Raw genomic sequence first — 14,808 nt, forward strand, 5'->3', positions numbered from 1 at the left:
AATCAAAAGGGCCGAACTCGCTCAGCATTTCTTAAGCTCAAGGAACTGAAGAACAAATTCAAACCTAGAGTTGCTGTAATCAAGGATGCTTTGGCCAGAATATTGGTTTGGTATATATTTCATATTAGTACAATTGGGGAAGTCTGGTGGCCTAATGGCAAAAAGCTGTACTGCAATACCAAAAGCACATGCTTCAAGACCACTCACCAGCTGCTCTGAGGGAGAAGGATGGTCAATTTCCTCCCATTAGATTAAATGCCTCTGAAAACCCACTGGAGGGTGAGCTGTGGGTCTGTTCTAACTGAACAGTTAAACAACAACATATTAGCACAATTATGTGTTCTGGTATTCCCATTCTTCTCAATGTTAGCTGTAGTGTGTTTTGATCCAGAGTGTCAAAACCTTTCCATACACTATAAAACACAAACAAACCTTCTCTTGGTATTCTCTCCGTCAGTCAAGATCTTTCTGATATCAACAATGACATCTTCGGTGCCACAGACTTTTCTAAACCCAGCTTCAAGTTCTGGAAGTTCTCTGTCAATGTACTATTTTAACTATTTTTTGGATGATTGTTAGCAATATTTTGCTTCCATGCTATATCAATGATATTGTTCTATAATTTTCACATTCTGTTGTGTCACAATGGGGATGGGAACAAATATGAGTCTCTTCCAGTCAGTCAGCCAAGCAGTTGTCCTTCAAATTTCTCGTCATAGACTGGTGAACATATCCCGGGACGTATCTGTTAGTTGAAACATATCAATTGGCATCCTATTGATACCTGAGGACAAATTTTTTGCCAGGGACTTTAGTGCAACTTGAACTTCTTCCTTCACTATCATTGGCTCTTATTCTTACAGTACTTCCTGAAATTTTTCAGTGTCAACCAATTATTTTTGGTACACTGACTGTGTGTATTCCTCTCATCATATTTTTAGTCAAACCAAAACAAAACCAACATTTCTACTGTGATTTGAGTGAAAGTTTCCAGAACATATTGATTTGTTTTTGATTCAACAATTCATACGCATTGTGTTTTTAACATTGATTATAATTCTTACATTATAGCACTACTATTCCTCATTGTGTCTCCTTTTTCCATTTATTTTTATTTCCTATCTTTTTGTGCTTTCTGAGATTTACTACTGGCCATATGCTGCCATTTGAATATTCTAATGAGTACATACTTCCATCTTCTCATAATGATTCACGAATCATTAAACATTTTCCCATAGTCTCTCTCATTATTGCAATTCAAGGCTTGCATTTGTTTTCAGTTCTTTCAACTTTAAAAATGCCAAGTGAATAACTTTTTTTCCAATTCCAGCTCTTTTCACATTCCTTTATAATGTTTTGCTTTGTCTTCTCAAGTTACAGTCATATTTTATATATTCTGTGTTCCAATTATTAAAGAATGCTTATAGCTGTCTCCTCATTTGGAGTAGCCTCCAATCCGAGATCTACCTTTAATACTATATTGTTGTATTGTTCATAGAGTTTTCACAGGTCTGTTATTTCAGAAGGGTATGTCCAATCCTGGTTCCTAATTTGTCTTAATTTGGAAAGTCTTCTGAAACCTGTCCACATTTGGTTCATTTCTGGAATTTGAAACATCAGTGGACTAGCTTCCAGTATTATAGCAACTCATAAGTTACCTTAGCCCAGTGAACTGACAGACGAGGAAAATATGCAAAAAATGAATGAATGGAAAGCCAAGTTTTCTGTAAACTTTCTCTAAAATACCGATTAAAATATTTTTTAAAAAAGAAAACATTCGTATATAAACGTATAACTTTTCAATTAAATTTTTTATTTGGTTCAATTAGATTAAATGTTAATTTTTGTCACTCTGTGTATTAGGGTAGCAAGGAATTTAAAGCATCTAAACTATTTTTTTCTATATTGTTGCTGTGGTGAGATATCTTATTGTTCTTTTAATTTCTATAACTTTGATAGCTAAGTATTTTGAACATTTCTTCATGTGGTTGTTAGTCATCTTAATTTTTTCTTTGGTGATGTGACTATTCATGTGTTTTGCTTATTTTATAATTGGACTATTTGTCTTTTCCTATGGAGATGCTGAGGTAACCTGTAAATTTGAGATGAGTCCTTTATCAGATAAGTCATTAGCAAATATATTTTTCCCAGTCATTGGCTTTGTTTTTACCCTATTGGAGAAGTTGTGGGTTTTGTTGGTATGTAGGGGCTTGGTGTTTAGAAGGATTCAATTTTAGCCTCTCTTGGTTGTAAGATTTTTGTTATGTTTGAAAGTCTGCTCAAGCCATAGATCAAGGCTTCTAGGGTTGTTCCAAGTTTTTTTCTGATGATTTTTACATTAGCCTTTAGTTTTAGTCCTAGGTCCCTGATCCCTCTTGAATTGACTTATGTGTTTATTATGAGATGTGGGTCTTGCTTAAGTTTTCTGCACATGGTTTTCTAATTTTGTCAGTACTATTTGTTAAAAAGCCTGTCATTTCCTCACTTAACTGATTTCATCTCCTTGTAAAAAATCAGTTGACCATAAGTAGATGAGTTGATTTCTAGATCTTGATTCTATTTCATTTATCTATGTGTCTGTCACTATACCAGTATCATGATGTCTTAATTACTATGACTGCGAAGTAGCATTTGAGATCAGGGAGTGTGATGCCTTCTACCTTGGTTTTCTCTTTTCAGTAATACTTTGTTTCACAGGGCAGCAAGTAATAAATGTTGGTGAGAATGTGCAGAGACTGGAACTCACATTCACTACTGGCAGGAATGTAAAATGGTACAGTCACTGTGGAAAACAGTCTGGTGCTTTCTCAAACAGTTGAAAATAAAAATATCATTTGATCCAGCTATCCCAATAGAAGAATATACCCTAAAGAAATCAGAGCCATAAATCAAAGATATGTATGCACACTCATTTTTATTGTGGCATTATTTATGATAGTGAAGAGATGGAAGCAGTCCAACTGGCTACCAACAAATGAATGGATATTGAAACTGGTACATTCATGCAATGGTACCCTAAAGAAACCAGAGATGTGATACAGACATATGTATTCACTCTGATGTTTATTGCAGCATTACTCAAAATAGCAAAGAGATGGAAAGAGCTCAAGTGCCTTTTATCAAACAAATGGATAGAAAAACTTCAGGACATCCACTGAATGGAATAATATGCAACACTGAAAAAGAATGAAGTTGTAAAACACTGTACAATATGGATGAGTCTAGAAGATATTATATTAAGTATCTCAGTCATAAAAGGATAGGTAATATAGAAGACTAATGCTACAAATACAGGATAGACGCACAGAGGTAATAGAAGGGAAAGATGGTAATACCATATACTTTATTATATTAGTATGAACTCTATATCTAGAACAAGGAGCAAGGGATTGCAGCATGGTTTAAAATCAGGAGTTTATGATTACCTGAAAACAGGTGTGTGTTATGGTTGTATCCTTTCTCCATACCTATTCAATCTATATGCTTGAATATATGAGCAAATAATTTATGAAGCTGGACTCTATGAAGAATGTGACATCAGAACTAGAGGAAGACTCATCAACAAACTGCTTTATGGAGATGACAACTTTGGTTGCCGAGAGTGAGGAAGATATGAAATGCTTACTGCAACAGATCAAGGATCAAATTTTGGTATGAACTTTTTGGTATGAAGATCAAGAAAAAATCAGCCCTCACCATAGGACAAAGAGACAACGTTATGATAGATGGAAACAGGTTCAAGCTGTAAATTATTTAATAGTGCTTGGATCAACAATTAACACCCTTGGTGCTAGCAGACAGGAAATCAGGAGGTGTATTACAAGGATAAGTCTGCAGTCAGAGGTTTCTCCAAATTAGAGAGGAGCACCTCTTCAGGTACCTCTTCAAAATGATAAAGAGTAATGGTATCAGTCTTAAGACTAATGTGCACCTGATTCAGACCATGGTCTTTTTATCCCTTGCTGCCCATCAGAGAGATGGAAAATGAATAAGGATGACAGAAGAAGAACTGATACCTTTGAGTTGTTATACTGGGGAAGAGTACTGATGATTCCTTTAATGACTAAAAGAACAAATAGACATGTCTTGCAAAAAGTTCAGCTAGAGTGCTCCTTGGAGACAAAGATGATAAAGCTGCTTCTTTCATATTTTGGACATGTAGCTAAGTGAGACTTCTCCTTGGAAAAGGATATCATACTCAGAAAGATGGAGGGTCAATGAAGGAGAGAAAAAACCCCAACAAGGTAGACTGACACAATGTGCTTTAGTATGTCAGTGATGATGAGGCTGGCAAAGGACAGGGCCAGGTCAGCTGTTCACAGGGTTGCTATGAGTCATATTTGACAGCATCTAACAACAACAACAAAGAAAGATATAGGAGAAAGAAAGGACTATCTGGTTAACAACCCAAAGCAGGACACATTACAAAGGGAACTGGAGAATAAAGAAGACAGGAAAATTTTTAATAATAAATGAATAAAAATTCATCTTTTCTGCAAATTTTCACTAGAATCACAATTTAAAAACAAATATTTTTGTCATCTTTGTTAATGTTTTTGGACTAGTATATAAAACAATTAAGTATGCTCTTAAAGTTTCCCATTAAAGAATACTGATTCCAATTGGCAAAATTCTTAAGTGAATATTCAGATCAATATTGGATGATCTGTCTTGAAATTATTCTTTATTATATATAAGCAGATTGCTACAGTTTGTAAAATAATGTCAAGCATGTAGTTAGATAATGGAAGAAATGTTTAGAATTATTTCCTAGTGTCCCAATATATTAAGCTGTATTTACCATAAAATAATCTTAATTATAATATTGTGTGGGAATAACTGCTGTATTTTTAATCTTTAAAATTTATACATTTCTAAATAAAATTAATAACACATTACAGGTCAGAAAAGTTATATATACAAGTGCTTTAATGTACTTAACTTTAGTAGCTATGGAATCTAATTGTGCCCATTTTATAAAACTTGAAGCAATAGAATGCTTAAATTATTGACCAATATTATTTGAAGTGCTTGCTTCAGAAGGCCAAAGACTGTAATCTTAAATATGGATTGAAGCTCAACGTCAAAAAACCAGATTCTTACTATTGGGCCAATTGGTAACATCATGATAAATGATGAAGAGATTGAGATAGATTAATAGCTTCAGTTTATTTGGCTCCACAATCAACACTCTTGGTACCAGCAGACAGGAAATTAAAAGAAGAATTGCATCGGAATGACTGCTTTCAGAGAATTCTTCCAAGTACTGAAGAGCAACAATGTCAGTCTGGAGACTAAGTTGTGCCTGATTTGTCAGATAGCTGGACAATAACTAGGGGTGGTAGAAGGATAAGTGCTGCCTTTGAGCTGTGGTGCTGTAGAAGAGTATTGAATATACCATGGACTTCTAGGAGAACAAACAAGTTCATCCTGGAGAGGGTGAAATCAGGCTGCTCCTTGGAGGCAAGGATTCTGAAGCTTTGTCTGACATACTTTGGGTATGTTGCAAGAAGAGACCTGTCCTTGGAAATGGATGTCATGTTTGGAAGGGTGGAGGGACAGCAAAAGAGAGGGAGACCCTCAATGAGAGGGATTGATTCAGTGACTGGGGTAATGGTAGTAGGTGTGTCAGAGACAATAAGATTCGCACAGGAAGGGAGCTCTGGTGGCCTAGTGGCAAGAAGCTGTGCTGCAATGCCAAAGGTGTGGAGTTCAAATCTATAAGATGCTCTACTGGAACTGGAGGAGAAGTTTCCTCCTTTCCTAGTCAGATCTGATTTGATGGGACATGACAACAAGAAAAAGAAGAAAAGGGGAAAAAAAGATTGGCAAAGAAGAGAGCTATGAATAACAAGCGACTTGATGGCACATAAAAACAATTATGCATAGCACACAAATAAAATTTTCTTGAGCATAATTTTTAATAAAAATACTGTAGCAGTACATAAACAAGGAACTACCAGAAAAAAAATTCAAGCTGGCTTCTGAAGGAAAGGTGTAACTAGGGATATCAGCACTGATGTTACATAAATCTTAGGTAAAAGCAGAGAATACCAGAAAGATGCTTACCTGTACTTTATAGAATGTGCAATCAATCAATCAATAAAAATAAATAAATAAATAATGGGTTACATTGTGAATTTTCCCATAGAACAAAAGGTAGTTGTTCAAATAAAAGAAGGAAATTCCACATGTTTTAAAATTAGGAAAGATATGTGTCTAAGGTGTATCCTGTCACCATGTTTATTTAATCTTTGTGCTCTATAAATAATTCAAGAATCTGGTCTATATGAAGATAAAAACAGACTTATGATTCTGGAAATACTCATTAACTACCTGCAATATAAATAACAAATAACTTGGCTTGCAAAAATTAAAGAAGGCTTTTTAAGCATTTATTGATGAAGATAGAAATTTAAAGCCTTCAGTATGGATTATACTCTAACACAGAGAAAACATTTTTACAACTGCACCAATAATCAACATCATGATAGAGAAAAAAATGAAGTTGTCAAGAAATTAATTTTCCGTGGCTCTATAATTGATACTGATAAAAATTTCAGTCAATAAATCAAAGGAAATATTCCATTGGAAAAATCTGCCACACAAGCCTTTAAAGTGTTAAAAAGCAACAAAAGAAGGTGTGCCTGACTCGAGCCCGGGATTTTAAATCACCTCACATACATGAAAAAGATAGATAAGGAAAACTAAATGAAAATGTTGTTGCTGTTGTTTTGTGCTGCTGAGTCGCTTGCAACTCATAGCAACCCTAGGTACAACAGCCCTAAACCTTGCTCTATTCCTTGCTAATCTTATTGTCTCTGACACACCCGTCCCCATTACTCCAGTCACTCAATTAATCAATCTCTTCGAGGACCTTCCTCTACTGCACTGTCCCTCCACCTTCCCAAGCATGACGTCCCTCTCCAAGGACTTATTGCCTCCTTGAAACATGTCCAGAGTATGTCAGAAGGAGCTTCAGAATCCTTGCTTCCAGGGAACAGCCTAGCTTCACCCTCCCCTAGACGAACCTTTTCATTCTCCTAGCAGTCCACAGTATATTCAATACTCATCTCCAGCACCCACTACTCAAAGGCATCAACTCTCCTTCTATCATTCTTAGTCATTGTCCAGCTCTCTGATGCATAGTAAGTAATTGCAAAGACCATGGCCTCTATCAGGTGCACCTTAGTCTCCAGACTGACAGCATTGCTCTTCAGTACTTTGGAGAGGTCTCTGAAAGCAGACTTTTCCAATGTAATTAATCTTTTAATTTCCTGGCTGCTGGTACCAAGAATGCTAATTGTAGAGCCAAGCAAACTGAATATGTCAACAATCTCAATCTCTTCACCATCTATCATGATGCTGCTGCTGAATCCAGTGGTGAGAATCTTTGTTTTCTTGATGTTGAGCTTCAATCCATAGTGAAGGCTGCAGTCCTTGACATTCTGCAGCAAGCGCTTCAAGTCCTCCTCAGTTTCAGCAAGCAGGATTGTGTCATCTGCATAACAAAGATTGTGATGAGTCTATCTCCAATCCTGATGCCATACTTCTCCTCATAGAGCCCAGCTTCTCGGATAGACACATTTTAATTGTGGTGCTGCTGAATAATATTGAATGAACATTGTACTGCCAGTCAGATAGGAGCTCTGGTGGCCTAAGGTAAAGAGTTATGCTGCCAACGCAGGGTAGGTAGTTTGAATCTACCAGAAGCTCTGAGGGAGATAGACAATTTCCCCCCATATAATTTACCAGGCTCTGAAAATCCACTGGAGGGTCAGCTCTAAGTTGATTCTACTACGTGACATCCAGCCACAATCTATATTATAAAAAAGAATGCCAAAATAAGTTCAAGAGAAAACAAGCCCTGGAGTAGGCCATCATGCTTGGTAAAGTAGAAAGTCAGAAAGCAAGAAGAGAATCCTCAAGAACTGACATAGAAATTACAAAACTAGGCTCAAATATCACAGTGATTGTAAGGGTGACAGAAGATTAGACAGTGAGTCTTTTGTTGTAAATAGACTCACTATGAATACAATCTGAAATACTGTCATCTACAATGGAAGTATATGAACTACAATGAACTTTTGGTTTTAGGTACCCTTGAGTTGGCTCTGACTTATTGCTATTCACAGGGTTTTCAAAGTCTCATTATTTCAGGAGATGAGAAGGATGAACTTAGTTGTAAGAAAGCTGAGTTGCAATTATAAAGGCATGTGTAAAAGGCAAATCCGCAAGCTGCTTTGTGGAAGAAGGATGGGATTCTCCTTCCATGCAATGTATTGCTGCTGTAAACCTACTGAAGATCAGCTATTGGTCTGTTCCCATCTGATAGGACACAACAACAATATATCATACCAGTCCTGTTTCCTGGTCTGTTCCTAGAAGCTTTGCTGAAAAGTGTCCTATATAAGTGATCCTGCTAGTATATGCAATATCAGCTCCCAGAACCACATCAACAGTCAAGCCACAGCTGTATAGTCAAATGACAGAAGAGTGGTGTGTCAATTCTTTTAATTGCTTAACACTGCAGGCTTTTAAAAATGCACAGGACTGAGAGTGGACTGTAGTGTTTGAATCCTGGTTCTCCTGCATGGACTCAGAAAAGCATAGCATTTTAAAAAATAAATATTAAGTCTGAATGTTCTATTTAAAAATTATAGATCTGGGAAGGTATGTGAAGATAAAATTTGATAGAAAATAATTCTATGAGCTCTCCATGTGTATATGTATGTGTAGCCTGGGTGGTAATTTGTCTTTCAAAGAAAAATGATCTTATACAGAAGTGAAAGAATTCTTAGTACCTAAAATTGCAGTTTTGAAAGAATTTATCATAATTCATAAGGTAGCACACATTTGAATAAGAACTGAGTATTTGACCTTTACATATTAAAATCTGTAGTAGAATTACTAATATTATGAAAAAGTAAAGATATAAAAAGAAGCAATTCTCCTGTTGATGAATGACTAACTAGCAAAAAAGTCCGGTATTCAACAAATGGGTGGCCATTGACTTTAGAATCTTTATCCATTTACAGAATGTTTTAGTTCATTAAGGAATTTTTAAGAGTCATATTAGGTTGTAAGTTAAAGTTAAAGGAATTTCTAACTCAGATATTCCTGAGTTTATGTAGAGAAACAGAGTGAACTGAATGTGTTTTCAACTTAGGCTAGGAGGAATATTAGATGTTTACATCAGATAGGGATTGAAGATACAATTTTACAAAGAAAAATTTGATGTTTCCATTTAAATAATCATCATTTTATCAAATAATGTGTTTATTTTTCAATAAAAATCTATTTAGGAATTTCTTAACCTTCACAGTTAATTTAGTAAAGCACAAATTCTACAGAAAATGCAACTTTTTCACACAGTTATCTATTTTATAAATTATATGTGATAGGCAGAAAGTTCATGAGGTCATAACCAAAGGCACCATAATGCTCTGGAGTTCGAAGCAAAAGTGATTGAGTAGTCAGAGTCAACCTGTAAATTTTAATCTATATTAGGATTTCAAATAGCATAGTGTCAGTAATTTCCATTGCATCTTTACTGAGACATAAAAAGAGAAAGATTCCATGGACTGTCAAACTTCTGAGAACTAGAATAACTGCTGTATTCAAATAATCTTTGATTTTGAAAATAACTTTAAATACCTTTCTTTCTATATTTCTTTTTATTGTCTTCTCAAATAGGTGACATTAAATAATAGTTTTAAAGTTAATTTCAATATCTCACTTATGTATACTACAGATTTTATTGCAAATAGTATATATCATAAATTTTTAAAGACTTAGTGGTAGGATAACATATTCTAATGAAGAAGTCCAATGACATTTCTAAGAAGTGAGAATAATAAAATAGTATGAAGTAGTCATTTAAAATAACTTCAAGATGGCTTGAGATTTTCCGTAAGTAGTGACCAAAAAATACTGCACAAATATCCTTTTCTTTTCTCAAAATAGAAATACTAATTGAACATGCACTAACAATTCTATGGAATTTTGTATTACATCACAAAAATTTCAGGAATAATGCAAGCATTTTATAACATGATGTGCTGATGTCTCTCTCACAATCATAATGTGAAAACTCATTAAGAAACACATAAAAACAAACACAAAAATTTCCATAAAAATAAAGCAAAAATAAAATGCTTAAAATATAGAAGTCTTTCATTTCTACTTTGGCAGAGCAAGATTAAAGGAAAGTCTAATATTCTCCCATTTTGGGCTGTTTGCTTATTTTTGTTTTTTTACTTAGTTGCAGTGCTAGGAGAAAGGAAGGAATGAGATATTATTAAAAAGACTAGAGATAAAGATAATGGAGAGAAAAGGAAAAAGCTGGTGGCTTCAGAGATTTTTAGAAAGTGTGAATTTTACTCGTTTGGTTTTTTTTTTTTCATTTAGTGACAATTAACTGGTCCTCCAATTTAACCATCTAGAATTACCAAAATAAAATATTGTTTAAAGATATGTTTTCACAAGTATCTGTACTCATTATATCAAAAGAGTAAATACAGAGAATGGACTTAAGGAAAGAGATTGTTTCTTCTTTTTTTTCTCCCTCATAGTGGCTGAATATAGTAAGGCTGAATTTTTAGGCTCATTTTATTTGGAAATAGGTTTCTTTTCACAGGTGAGAAGGACAATAAGACTTGACGTTTAAGTGACAGCCTCCTCATACATTTCCAAGGCAGCTATCAATCACAAAGCTGATACTGGAACTATCTGATATACTCAATTTTCAGCATGATATTGATTTAAAATACAACCAACTGTCAATAAAATGTAATGAATTCACTCTTTTATTGCTATAACATGTAAATTTCATAATGTTTAACATGAGAAAACAAATGTATGCCAGTTTTTAAAAATTTGCACATGAGAATCAATGTTAAGTTTTACCTGATCTCTTTTAAGTGGGTAATTACCACTGTAACAAATGTATAGACTTCCTTTTAAACATTTTAATCACCTGTAAGGGAATGTGTCTCTTTATAAACCATTCATTTTTTTTATTTAATGTTGATCATCATCTGGAAGAATTGGATGCAAATCTTTCAGACCCAGAGTTTACTCATTTTAAACCTCTATCTTTTGTCTGTCTACTATTGTTAGCTGTTGCTGTGTTAAACATAACCCATGCACAATCAAAACTGGAAATTAACAATGAGTTTTGGGGTAAACTTTAGTCATACTAGAATCCTCCTTGGCTAGGAGGTCAAGCTAATGCTGACCTTGGTGCAAGGTAAAGAGATAGGGATGGGAGCTGAGAACTAAACAATTATAGAAGAGATGGAATGCTGCAGGATAACACATTGTCCATTTCTCAGCCAGGGTAGTAACCAACACAGAGCATACCAGAAAGCACTACATTTTACAGCAAACACAAACTCATTTGAGAACGTTTCCTAGTATTAAATGTTTTTACAGTGACATCTTTGAAAACTAGAACTCTAAGAAACAGCCTTTTTTCCCAAGTTTGACAAGTTTCCCACTTTAGACTGGGAGCAGTTTACCTCTTTTCTGGCACTGTAAATTGGAAATACTTGAGTTTCCTTCTCTGACAGCTTTCCCCCCTTGAACATAGACCCTAAGTTTCTTAGGTTTTACTCTGTCTAAATTTCTTTTATTTGGAATGACTGATTCCAAGAGCCCACTCATTAGCATTTTCAAATTGATGGGTAGGACAATTTTCCAGAGGGGTCAGTCAGGACCATGGAAGCAGGCATCTGAAGATTACACATAGACTAAAACCAAACCAAAACAAAACAAACCAACTCACTGTCATGGAGTCAGTTCTGATTTACAGTGACCCTCCTCAGATTTTAAGGCTGTAAATTGTCACAGAAGGACTACTATGCACTGTGCCTCCTGGTTCCTTGCATAGAAATTAGTGACCTATTTCTTCAACATTTTTTTTTAACCTCTTGCTTTTTATTGAGACTGCTTCTCTTTCCTTTGCAACCTTATCACACATTGCTTCCTCCCTCCACTCTTCCCATCTTATCCTCACCTGTCCACCGCGATAGCTGTCATAGAGTAAATGCTGGCGAACACCGCTGTGATAGGGAAGAAGTTCTGGAAGCGGCAGTAGTTGGTTCCAAAGTACCATTCGCTGTGAAGCGCATAGATGAAATTAACCAAGGTGTTGAAGGCAGCCATGGAGGCGTCGGAGAAAGCCAGGTTCACAAGAAAGTAGTTGGTGACTGTCCTCATGCGCTTGTGGGCCAAGATAATCCAGATGACGATGAGGTTTCCAAAGACAGCCACAGCCACCACCACACCATATGCCAGGGACCAGAGCGCGATGCGCCAGGACGGCTGCACAAACTGGTTGGTGAAGTTGGCCCTGGAAGGCGCCAGGGAGGCCATGGGGAGTCCCAGAGCTGGAGCGGAGGAAGCAGACAGGTTGTTGCCTGGGATCAGCAGATGCCGTCCCTCAGGCTCCATGGCTTCTGCAGCAGCTCCAGCCACTAGCGTGGCGCTCAGGTTCTCCAAGGCGTGGGCGCCCGCACCTCCGGCACTGTTGGTCCAGTTCCGCGCCTCCAGGAGAGAGGCCATCGAAGAGCCTCTGCTGCGCCTCCCTGTTCACCGTTGCCGGTCCAACCCTAGTTGCCGAAGTTCTTCGTCTCTGCCTCCGGATCACTTTATGGGGGCTGCTTTCCTCTGGGTCTGGAAGCTAGTACAGATTATCCCTCCTCTCCTGGTTGAAGGCTGCTTGCCCCTGCTGGTGACGGAGAGCAAGAGCTGAGCTTTCTTCTGGGAGTTTGCAGCTCTGGCAAGGATGAGTTGTTCTTAGAGAGCAAAATCTTAGGGGCTGCCTGCACAGCGGAACTTGAGTTGCGCCCTGCGCGCAGCTCTGCACGCTGGCTGGAGCACAGATGCAAGGCGCTGCAACGCGCTTTAGTCTTATGTAGCCCCAGCTTTGGTGACGTAGTCAGAGGGACTGCAGAGCCAAGGAGCCTCTTCTCTTCCAGGATTTAGTTCTCTCCTCCATCCTGCCTTTAGGATTTCATTCAATATCCACTCACCACAGTGCTCTGGTCCTCGTGGATTGATTTGCACGAGGAAGGGCTGTCTTAACTGTGGTAAAAACCTTTCCAAAATTGCTTTTCCTCTTTCAACTTCAAGATAATTTACTAAGATCCTGTTTCTCAGACATTTATTGTGTTCATTGTTGTTTTTGTATGCCATTGTCTGGTAGGTTTCCCTAGACAGTTAATCACAGGGGAGAAGATTGCCTATCCTTCTGCTACAGAGCATCTGGTGGATTGGAACTAAGTACCTTTGGGATTATAAAGCAGTTTGCTGCCACTAGACCACCAGAGAAGACGTAGTTGCGTCCTGAATTAACTTGTCCATTAAACTTTCTGTTTCTTTCTTCCTCTCACCGACACTTTCAAGTCCTATTTGCTTTTCTACTTCCTCTAATCTCTATTCTCAGATATCAGGCATTTCCACATCCCTCACTCCTCTAGGCAGAGACTTTAGTTTCTACTGATTCTACCTGGCGTACACACTGACTCAAGTAAAAAATCCCAAGATGTAGGCTATGATGGCCTAGGGGATAAGGAGATAAACTGTCAGTGCAAAGGGAGGCAGTTCTAATCCACTAAGTACTCACTGGAAAAGATGGGCAATCTCTTTCCCTGCAATTGACAGCTTCTGAAAACCCACTAGAGAGTCAGCTATGAGTTGGTTCCAACTTGATGGTAATGACAATGAATTGAATTGAACTGAGATGTTTTTCAAACACAATGCAAAATCTGATTTCTTCCTTTCACTTGGATAGATTTATCCTGTCAGTGACTTCTAAGAACAGACATTCATTTATGTGGTTCCTGATTTTTGGTGCATTAGTTTTCAAAATTTGACTGCCAGACCACATTGGCGAGTTTGTGTGGCCACAACTTTCATTTATCCAGATATGGTGTCTGGATCCTGAGCTCTGGATGGAAGTGGGACATAGAGACTAGCTGGAGGAAGGTAGACTATTCTCAGATCTGATCACACATTTATCTGTTTTTTAGCACAGAAATTCCAGTCCAGGGAGAGGAATAGGGAATTAGATTTCAACATATTTTCAACAATCTCCTGAAATGCACTTTAACTCTTTGAACTACTGTTTCCACACTTAAAAATGAGGCATAAAAAATAGTGTAATTTACAGGGTAATTAAGGGTTTGAATAGTTTCAAAAGACTTTGGAAATAAAAATCATGTAGGCAAGAACTTCAATAAATGTTAGTACCTATCTACCTCTCAAGATTTAGTACTTATCTATCCATCAAGTTTTATCCCTCCTTTACATCTAAATATCTGGGAAGCAAGTTTTATTTGCTTCAAGAGAACATCATCTGTATTTTTTTGAGTAAAGTATGTTATTTGATTTCCAGATTCAAAATATATTCTTCAGAAATTCTACTCTGTAGTCAGGAACAATATTTCCTTCTTATAATTTTATATCTCTTAGCAGTCCATGATAAATTCAATACTCTTCTCCAACACCACAATTCCCCTTCTATAATTCCTAGTCATTGTCTAGTTCTCTGATGCATAGCAAATAATTGCAAAGACCATGGCCTGAATCAGGTGCACCTTAGTCTCCAAAATGACATCATTGCTCTTCAGTACTTTGGAGAGGTCTCTGACAACAGACTTTCCCAACACACTATGTCTTCTAATTTCCTGGCTGCTGGTGCCAAGAGTGTTGGTTATGAAGCCAAGCAAACTAAAGCTGTTTATAATCTCAGTCTTTTCCCCATCTATCATGATGATGCCAGATGACCCAGTGGTGAGAATC

General features: G+C 36.9%; 1 protein-coding gene across 1 annotated transcript in view; it reads right to left on the reverse strand.

The window, feature by feature from the left end:
* LOC102877287 (neuromedin-K receptor-like) overlaps positions 1–12,567 on the reverse strand; it is a 164,494-nt gene extending 151,927 nt beyond the window's left edge. Inside the window, exon 1 of the mRNA XM_006893097.1 lies at positions 12,020–12,567. Within this exon, the coding sequence (XP_006893159.1) occupies positions 12,020–12,567 (548 nt within the window). The remainder of the gene's footprint in view (positions 1–12,019) is intronic.
* Positions 12,568–14,808: the final 2,241 nt, after the last annotated feature.

The sequence above is a fragment of the Elephantulus edwardii genome, unplaced genomic scaffold, assembly GCF_000299155.1.
Source record: "Elephantulus edwardii isolate Elephantulus edwardi_28Jun2011 unplaced genomic scaffold, EleEdw1.0 scaffold00122, whole genome shotgun sequence".
NCBI classification, from domain to species: domain Eukaryota; kingdom Metazoa; phylum Chordata; class Mammalia; order Macroscelidea; family Macroscelididae; genus Elephantulus; species Elephantulus edwardii.